Source organism: Triticum aestivum, chromosome 4B, assembly GCF_018294505.1.
Source record: "Triticum aestivum cultivar Chinese Spring chromosome 4B, IWGSC CS RefSeq v2.1, whole genome shotgun sequence".
NCBI classification, from domain to species: Eukaryota; Viridiplantae; Streptophyta; class Magnoliopsida; order Poales; family Poaceae; genus Triticum; species Triticum aestivum.
The window spans coordinates 596,005,685-596,014,470 of NC_057804.1; the positions used below are offsets into that span (position 1 = coordinate 596,005,685).

General features: G+C 45.6%; 1 protein-coding gene across 1 annotated transcript; it reads right to left on the bottom strand.

Annotated features, from left to right (window-relative positions):
- Nucleotides 1–3,053: 3,053 nt before the first annotated feature.
- Nucleotides 3,054–7,867, bottom strand: LOC123093467 (cysteine--tRNA ligase CPS1, chloroplastic/mitochondrial). The gene is made up of 9 exons (XM_044515443.1): nucleotides 7,409–7,867; nucleotides 6,696–6,759; nucleotides 5,391–5,552; nucleotides 4,905–5,075; nucleotides 4,544–4,825; nucleotides 4,327–4,452; nucleotides 3,896–4,099; nucleotides 3,623–3,805; nucleotides 3,054–3,532 (listed from the first exon to the last, which is right to left on the bottom strand). Exons 1-9 carry the CDS (start codon nucleotides 7,699–7,701, stop codon nucleotides 3,326–3,328), a joined length of 1,692 nt encoding a protein of 563 aa, XP_044371378.1. The 5' UTR covers nucleotides 7,702–7,867; the 3' UTR covers nucleotides 3,054–3,325.
- Between the last annotated feature and the right edge of the window lie 919 nt (nucleotides 7,868–8,786).

The following is an 8,786-nucleotide window of genomic DNA, read 5'->3' on the forward strand; positions in this document are numbered from 1 at the left end:
AACCTATAAGTTTTCAATACAACAAAATCACTACGGGGCACTAGATGCACTTACATATGCTATGTTGTGTACCAGACCTGATGTGTGCCTTGCTATAAGTTTAGCAGGGAGGTACCAAAGTAATCTAGGAGTGGATCACTGGACAGCGGTCAAGAACATCCTGAAGTACTTGAAAAGGACTAAGAATATGTTTCTCGTTTATGGAGGTGACAAAGAGCTCATCGTAAATGGTTATGTCGATGCTAGCTTTGACACTGATCCGGATGACTCTAAGTCACAAACCAGATACATATTTATATTGAATGGTGGAGCTGTCATTTGGTGTAGTTCCAAGCAAAGCGTCGTGGCGGGATCTATGTGTGAAGCGGAGTACATAGCTACTTCGGAAGCAACAAATGAAGGAGTTCATATCCGATCTAGGTGTAATACCTAGTGCATCGGGTCCAATGAAAATCTTTTGTGACAATACTAGAGCAATCGCCTTAGCAAAGGAATCCAGATTTCACAAAAATACCAAACACATCAAGAGACGCTTCAACTCCATATGTGATCTAGTCGAGGGAGACATAGAGATTTGCAAAATACATACGGGTCTGAGGCCCATTGACTAATTAATCATCTTCCATGAGCAAAACATGATCAGCACTAGGACTCCATGGGTGTTAGAATCATTACAATGTAATCTAGATTATTGACTCTAGTGCAAGTGGGAGACTGAAGGAAATATGCCCTAGAGGCAATAATAAAGTTGTTATTTTATATTTCCTTATTTCATGATAAATGTTTATTATTCATTCTAGAATTGTATTAACCGGAAACTTGATACATGTGTGGATACATAGACAAAACACCGTGTCCCTAGTAAGCCTCTACTAGACTAGCTCGTTAATCAAAGATGGTTAAGTTTCCTAACCATAGACATGTGTTGTCATTTGATGAACGGGATCACATCATTAGAGAACGATGTGATGGACAAGACCCATCCGTTAGCTTAGCATAATGATCGTTCAGTTTTATTGCTATTGCTTTCTTCATGTCAAATACATATTCCTCTGACTATGAGATTATGCAACTCCCGGATACCGGAGAAATGCCTTGTGTGCTATCAAACGTCACAACGTAACTGGGTAATTATAAAGATGATCTACAGGTATCTCCGAAGATGTTTGTTGGGTTGGCGTAGATCGAGATTAGGATTTGTCACTCTGAGTATCGGAGAGGTATCTCTGGGCCCTCTCGGTAATGCACATCATAAAAAGCCTTGCAAGAAAAGTGACTAATGAGTTAGTTGCAGGATGATGCATTACGAAACGAGTAAACAGACTTGCCGGTAACGAGAATGAACTAGGTATGAAGATACCGACGATCGAATCTCGGGCAAGTAACATACCAATGACGAAGGGAATAATGTATGTTGTCATAACGGTTCGACCGATAAAGATTTTCGTAGAATATGTTGGAGCCAATATGAGCATCCAGGTTGCGCTATTGGTTATTGACCGGAGAGGTGTCTCAGTCATGTCTATATAGTTCTCGAACCCGTATGGTCTGCACGCTTAACGTTCGATGACGATTTTGTATTATATGAGTTATGTGATTTGGTAACCGAATGTTGTTCGGAGACCCGGATGAGATCACAGACATGACGAGGAGTCTCGAAATGGTCGAGAGGTAAAGATTGATATATGGGATGATAGTACTCGGACACCGGAAGTGTTTCGGATAGTATCAGATATTTATCGGACTACCGGGGGGTTACCGAAACCCCCCGGGGGAATAATGGGCCTTATGGGCCATAAGAGGGGAGCACACCAGCCCACAAGGGGTGGCCCCCCCCCCTAAGGCAGGAGGCCGAATAGGAGAAGGAAGAGGGGGTTCAGCCCCTCTTCCCTTCCTCCTTTCCCTCTTCCCTTTTTCCCCCTTCCGGTAAAAGGAAAAGGAGGGGGGATTGGACTAGGGGCCCAAGTAGGATTCCTCTTACTTGGGGCGCCCCAAGGCTGCTCCCCCCCCCCCCACATATATATACATGGGGAGGGGGTGCCTAGAACAGACACCAACAATTGTTAGCCGTGTGTGGCGCGCCCTTCATAGTTTATGCATCCGGTCATATTCTCGTAGTGCTTACGCGAAGCCCTGCGCAGATAACTTCACCATCACCGTCACCACGCCGTCGTACTGACGGAACTCATCTACTTCCTCGACACTCTGCTGGATCAAGAGTTCGAGGGACGTCATCGAGTTGAACGTGCGCAGAACTCGGAGGTGTCGTACGTTCGGTACTTGCTTGGTCGGAACGAGAAAAAATTTGACTACATCAACCGCGTTGTCAAAGGCTTCCGCTTTTGGTCTACGAGGGTACGTAGACACATTCTCCCCCTCTCGTTGCTATGCATCTCCTAGATAGATCTTGCGTGAGGGTAGGAATTTTTTTGAAATTGCATGCTACGTTCCCGAACGGCCGGCGCCCCGCACACTCAGATTAAAAAAGGATACCTGCCGTCGCTGATGTGTGGGTCCACGGTATGTGGTCATCATTAATAAAGACGCGGGAGGTAGTTGACTGGTCGATATATGGGGACGCGGCGGACACTGAGCGGACGAGCGGCTCATCTGCACAGACACATTTCAGGCCCAAATTTAGGTCAGAAATGGATCCATGCGGACGCGTTTTGAGAATAGGCCGGCGTGTTGGGCCATTATTTTTGTCAATGGCGACCCGTTGGGCTATCATTTTTATCAATGGCGACCCAAACCCGACGTGGACGGACTAAATAGGTCAATCGCGTTGGAGTTGCTCATGCCTGACGGCAATGGCACGCACTTACTACTTCACCGGCTGTCCTGTAGTAGCTGGCAACGAGGTAGGTTCACGAGTTAACGTACGTGCCCCTCCGTAGCTCCATCGGCTGGATGCTGCTGGACACGGCTGGCAGGGGCATCGTCGTCGTCACCGGCAGAGAGCATCGACACGACAGGCAAGCCGCTCGCTCTTCTCTCTCTCTGTCATCATCATGGTGAAAGACGTGTCCAGTTCTGGTTGTCAGGAGATTATGTACGACGCCCAACTTCACCATTTCATTCATTCAAATTCAACACGGGAGACTAATAATAGTGAAGTATACCAATATACGGAGGACCCTTCAATTTGTCCTCCTACGCAACAACCGACACAACACGGGCCTCGTCTCTTGAGTCAACTTGGAACCCCTACAGAAACACCACGTCCAAAACTGGCGATATTGCATGAGTAAAATCTGCACCAGCGCAATAAGATCCGTCCGTTGTACACTGTCATCTGTTAAACCAGGCACATATTAATCACCGACTACTCCCGTTCGCATGGTCTCCACACCGTCCCGGTAGGCTCGTCCATCAGGGCGATGCCTTTGCCCGCGAGCTCCTTCCTGATCTGGTCCGACACGTCGAACTGCTTGTTGTTCCTCGCGGCGATCCTCTGCTCAATCTGCTCCTGCAGCGATTCCTCGGTCAGCCCTGCCCGCTTCAGTGCCTTGTCCTTCAGCTGCTTCAGTACCTGCATTGACTCGAAATTTGCCCATGTCGCACACAATCATCATCCTAGGAGAAAGATGACATGTCTAGATAATGTGGCTTTAGTTCATACCTCTGCCAAAGGAGAGGGTGGCATCAGACCAAGGATGGATAGCTTGTGTTTAATTTCTGCTCCCAGTGCATTCAGAGCTTGAATGTGATCTTCCGGCTGCTTCTGTGGCCGCTGTTGCTTCTGCTGCTGCTTCTTTTGCTGCTGTTGCTTCTTCTTTTGTTGTTCCAGTTTTTGCTGCAGCTTCTGAAAGTAGAAATGCGTTTGATGAACCACTGTGAACTGGACATACATTTGTTCCAGCATTCAAAGCAGCATATTATTGCTTCAACATACCTTCAAATCATTTAAATTGCCGTTTATTGCCTTCAGCAGCTCCATGAAGCCATCCAGCACATCTGTCGTTCGAAGATCATCTGACATTGATTCCAAAAAAGCTTTATCGTGGTCCTCAACCAGTTTTTGCTCCTCGGCTGGGACTGGGACAGATGTATTCTCTTCACCATGCAGAGACACCACTTCATCGCAGTCATATAAAGTCTGCATACAATTTATATCAGTGAGATGACCAAACATCAAAGGTCTGGCTCAAAATTCAATTGCTGAGACATAAATGTGTTGAATGCCTAAACTTTGATTTGAAACCAAATCATGACTAACACTCCCTCCGTCTGAAAAAGCTTGTCCCTCAAATGGATGTATCTAGCACCATCCATTTGAGGGACAATCGGACAGAGGGAGTATGATTGAAGTTCCAGGTAAATCACCTGATAAATGTAGTACACACGATCAGATGCAATCTCAAGTGCTTTATCAGAATGATTCGCGTCTGATTTATAATGGGTGCGCATCAGGAAAAATCTCAGCGCCAAAGGATGATACAGAGTTATAATCTGAAAAGAAGAGAAATGTGAGATATCTCAGGAAACACCATACAGGTTTAAATGAGAATTATTAAAAGGAATCAGGTATCCATCTCCTTACATCTCTGATCGTGAAGAAGTTATTAACTGATTTTGACATTTTCTGATCATCAATGTTAATAAAGCCATTATGCATCCAGCATTTGACCTCACTTTCTGGATAAGCTGCTCGACTTTGTGCAAGCTCATTCTCATGATGAGGAAATATCAAATCTTTCCCTCCACCATGAATATCAAACACATGCCCTAAATAGTGAGCACTCATTGCACTGCATTCAATATGCCATCCTGGCCTTCCCTGACCCCAAGGGCTCTCCCAAGAAGGCTCACCTTCCTTAGCAGCCTGGACACAGTAATTCAAGCATAAGAAGAAACTGGCAGTGTCCAAGAGTAAACTCTACACAACAATGTATCAAACTTACCTTCCACAATGCAAAGTCTGCAGGGTTCCGCTTTCTTGTATCGACAGCAACCCGTGAACCAGCACGATTGTGGTCCAGTATCCTGCCAGATAAACTGAGATATTCGGGAAAATTGTCGACGGAGAAGTAAACATCACCGTCTACAACATAGGCCTTGTCATTCTTGATTATCTGTTCACAAACATACACAGAACTGGAAGAGTTTTACCAAGTGAAGAAAAATCTTGCAGTGTGAGATAAAAGGGACATTAGAACAATTTTAAAGAACAATTGTCACATAGAGTATGTTACACATAATTGACCACGATGGCAGGTGAAATAAGGTGCATGAGAAACTGTGGCTGGGTTTAGTTATACTTTATTACTCCGAATGGTGACAAACAGATGCGGTTAGTCATCTTTTAAAAAAAGCAACAAGCTGGAAAAATATCATGGCGTCGTAGCGTTCGAGGTAATTCTGAACAGTAAAGGACAAATTGAAAATACCTCTTTGATTAAGTCAGTGATATTGTCAATATGCTCTGTCACGCGTGGCTCGTGAGTAGGGGGCAGACACTGAAGCTCAGCCACATCAGTGAGGAACTCAGCGATGAACCGACTGCTCAAGCTAGTAACAGTTTCACCATTTTGATTTGCCCGTTTAATAATCTACAAAACCATAGCAAGTTCTGGAATCATGCTAAGGAAATAAGTTCATCTGGAAAAAATAATCAGAAGTGCATAAAATTGCATCATGCTGGGAAAGTGAACAGAGTGAAGTATTTATCTAAAAAGGAATAATAGGATGATAGCAACATATAAATGCTAAGTCATCAATTTTCACCAAAAAAAGCACCACCCGAACTCCCAATCAATCATGCACCCACCCACAATGGTAGCCGATAGTCATGGCTGACAGCAACTGTTACCTCTGGCGAAAAATGGCACATATCGAGGACAGACATTTTTATCGAGCTTCGTTCGGAAGTAAAGAAAATTGACTTACGCTCCTTTGGTTCAAAGGAGAAGTGTAGGGAAAATCTAGGAATAGGAATCTTTTCTATGGTGGTATTATTCATGCCTTCGGTTCAAAGGAATGGGGCAAAGGAAAAATGAAGGAAATTTTCAAAGAACAGCACAGGAATTCTAACATCCACTTGGACCTCTTTTTCAAATTCCTATGCACGAAGAACGATACTAAGATCCTTAGTGGCATCATAACATTCTAAGTACCAATTTTCATGTGGTTTGACTTTAGTTTGACCATGTTTATTAGGATTCCTGTGTTTTTTCAATTCCTGTGAACCAAACATCCAAGTTGACAGAAGTCATATGTTTAACAATCCTCCGTTTTATGCATGCGCCCCTACTATATTCCTATGTTTTTCTATTCCTGCGTTTTTAGAATCCTCTGAACCGAAGGAATCCTTAGAAATATCTTGTACATCAGAACCAGTATCCAATCGAGCTAACAACATCAGACAGATGTAATTGTATTTGCTTACAATTATCTCATTTTAAATTGAAGAGAAATTTTAGTATACTCTGAAACTTTTTACCAATCCCACCAAGTGGCTGACAAACTTCTTTGCCAGCCATATCGAGATCACAATAACTTCTCTGCCAAACTACTTTACAGAGGGAGTATATGTTTAGAAGAAAAAAATGCAGTCCTGTGTTAAAAAAAATAGATTGTTGAACCCATCCAGGTATTAGTTTACACGTGAAAAATTCAGCTTATGTAAAACAAATATCCTTCCATTTTCTCAACTAGTAAGTGCGCATCTGAAATGTTCTCGATGGATTTATTACCTTATCATCGATATCAGTGAAGTTGCGCACATATTCAACTTCATACCCCAAGAATTTAAGATACCTGCATTGAATCAAGGACCAATATTAAGTATTTTACCATATAGTCTTAATGCAATTGTTATTCTGCTCAATTACCATACAGTCTTCTAGAAAATGTATCAAAAATTCATTTTAGTAGACTGGATACAAGTTTGTTGCATCAGCTAATCTAAGCTGGTACAAGTTAAACACTGCCACGCGTCGAATATACGGAAGTAACTTATGCGAACTGCGGAAGGCACAAAAGGCAAGAGAAATGACCAGAAGTGAAGGGTTTAAGCTATAGCACAAGTCAATAAACACGTAACCAGATTCCAGAAACTACTGGAACATATGCGGGTAAGACATTGTTGAAATCCATGTGAAGGGTACTAAACATACCATATCAGAGCACGATGAATAAAACATAATTCCACAACATTTCACTAGAGTTAAGTGGAGCAATTACCATTTGGGAGCATAGATCAAATAATCCTAGATCCAAGCACCCACCTGACTCTAGCGCTAAGCTAAACCCCCCAGTCCCCACACACTTCGAAGCACCAAATTCAGCAGGGTAGCAGCGGAAGCTCCACCGACGAAACGCATCGAGCTACACGCTCACAGCGAACCGATCTCGCGAATTGCGAATCTAGGCAGCGAGCGGGCACCGGATAGGAGCAGGGAGGTACCTGTAGAGGACGTCGAAGGCGACGTAGGCGCGGGCGTGGCCGACGTGGCTGAAGTCGTACGGCGTGACGCCGCAGACGTACATGCCGACCTTGCCCTCGACGCGCGGCACGAAGGGCTCCTTCTTCTTCGTCATCGAGTTGAAGAGCTGCAGCGGCGGCGGCGACGGCGTGCCCACCACCGCGGTCGCGGGGGCGGAGGGGAGAGCGGTTGCGGCCGGAGTCGCCGTCGTGCCCTCCGCGACAGTGAGGTTGGAGAGAAGGGTGGCCGCCGGCTGCGGCGTGTTCTCGGCCATCCCGACCGAGGACGGAGGGAAGGGTGGGGCAGACGCGCTAACCCTAGAAACGGCGGCGGCGGGGGGGCAGCGAGCAGGGGAGGACAGCACTGGTAAGCGAACGGGAATTTGCGGTGCTATCCCTGCCTTTAATTTGTGGGGATTACTTGGAGAAATTTTAAGACGCGCTCCTCTCGTGGGAAGGGGATTTGGGAGGATTTTGAGGGATTTAAATCCTCAATCCCTACCAATCGCCTTTAATTCCCTGTCAACTGAATATGCCCTTACTATCTTTATTAAGAGCATCTCCACCACCAAAAAAGTATAATTTGTAGAAATTAAAATTTTGGGTTTAGAAGAAAAAAATGACTCCTCAAACTATATTGGAAAAACCATTTTGGTATTTGTAACGCCCCGAATTCGATGCGTCAGGTGTCTGCCAGTTATTCGCCGTCATTGTCATGTCATTTATTTGCGTGTTGCATTTTATCATGTCATCATGTGCATCTCATTTTGCATACGTGTTCGTCTCATGCATCCGAGCATTTTCCTTGTTGTCCGTTTTGCAATCCGACACTCCTATGTCACCCGGCGTCCCCCCTTTTGTCTCCTGTTGTGAGCGGGTGTTAAACATTCTCAGAATGGACCGTGATTTGCCAACCGGCCTTGGTATACCATCGGTAGACCGCCTGTCAAGTTTCGTTCCATTTGGAGGTCGTTTGATACTCCAATGGTTAACCGGGGAACCGTAAAGGCCTCTTTTGTGTGCAGCCCAACACCCCTTCAAAACAGCCCACTAACCCATCCAAACCCCCTCCATGCTCTCGGTCGTTCGATCACGATCGTGTGGGCAAAAACCACACTTCATTTGGAGTCTCCTAACTCCCTCTACCTATAAATATGTGTACTCTCCCCGAATTTTCGCGCAGACCAAACCCTAGCAAACTCCTCCCCGCCGGCCGGACATGTCCAGCCGCCTCCCTCCACCTATCAGCCGCCGCCACGTCAGCCCCGCGCCCCCTCTCTCTCCTCCCACCACCGCGCGGCCCGCGGGACCAGGATCGGGCCCGCGCGAGCCCGCGCTGCCGCCGCCGTCCGCCCGTTCG

Coding starts and splice junctions, on each gene's coding strand:
- LOC123093467 (XM_044515443.1), bottom strand. CDS start 7,701: ATGGCCGAGAACACGCCGCAGCCGGCGGCCACCCTTCTCTCCAACCTC. Junction 4,826..4,904: donor CAGACTTTGCATTGTGGAAG/GTAAGTTTGATA, acceptor TACTGTGTCCAG/GCTGCTAAGGAAGGTGAGCC. Junction 3,533..3,622: donor CACCCTCTCCTTTGGCAGAG/GTATGAACTAAA, acceptor GAGTCAATGCAG/GTACTGAAGCAGCTGAAGGA.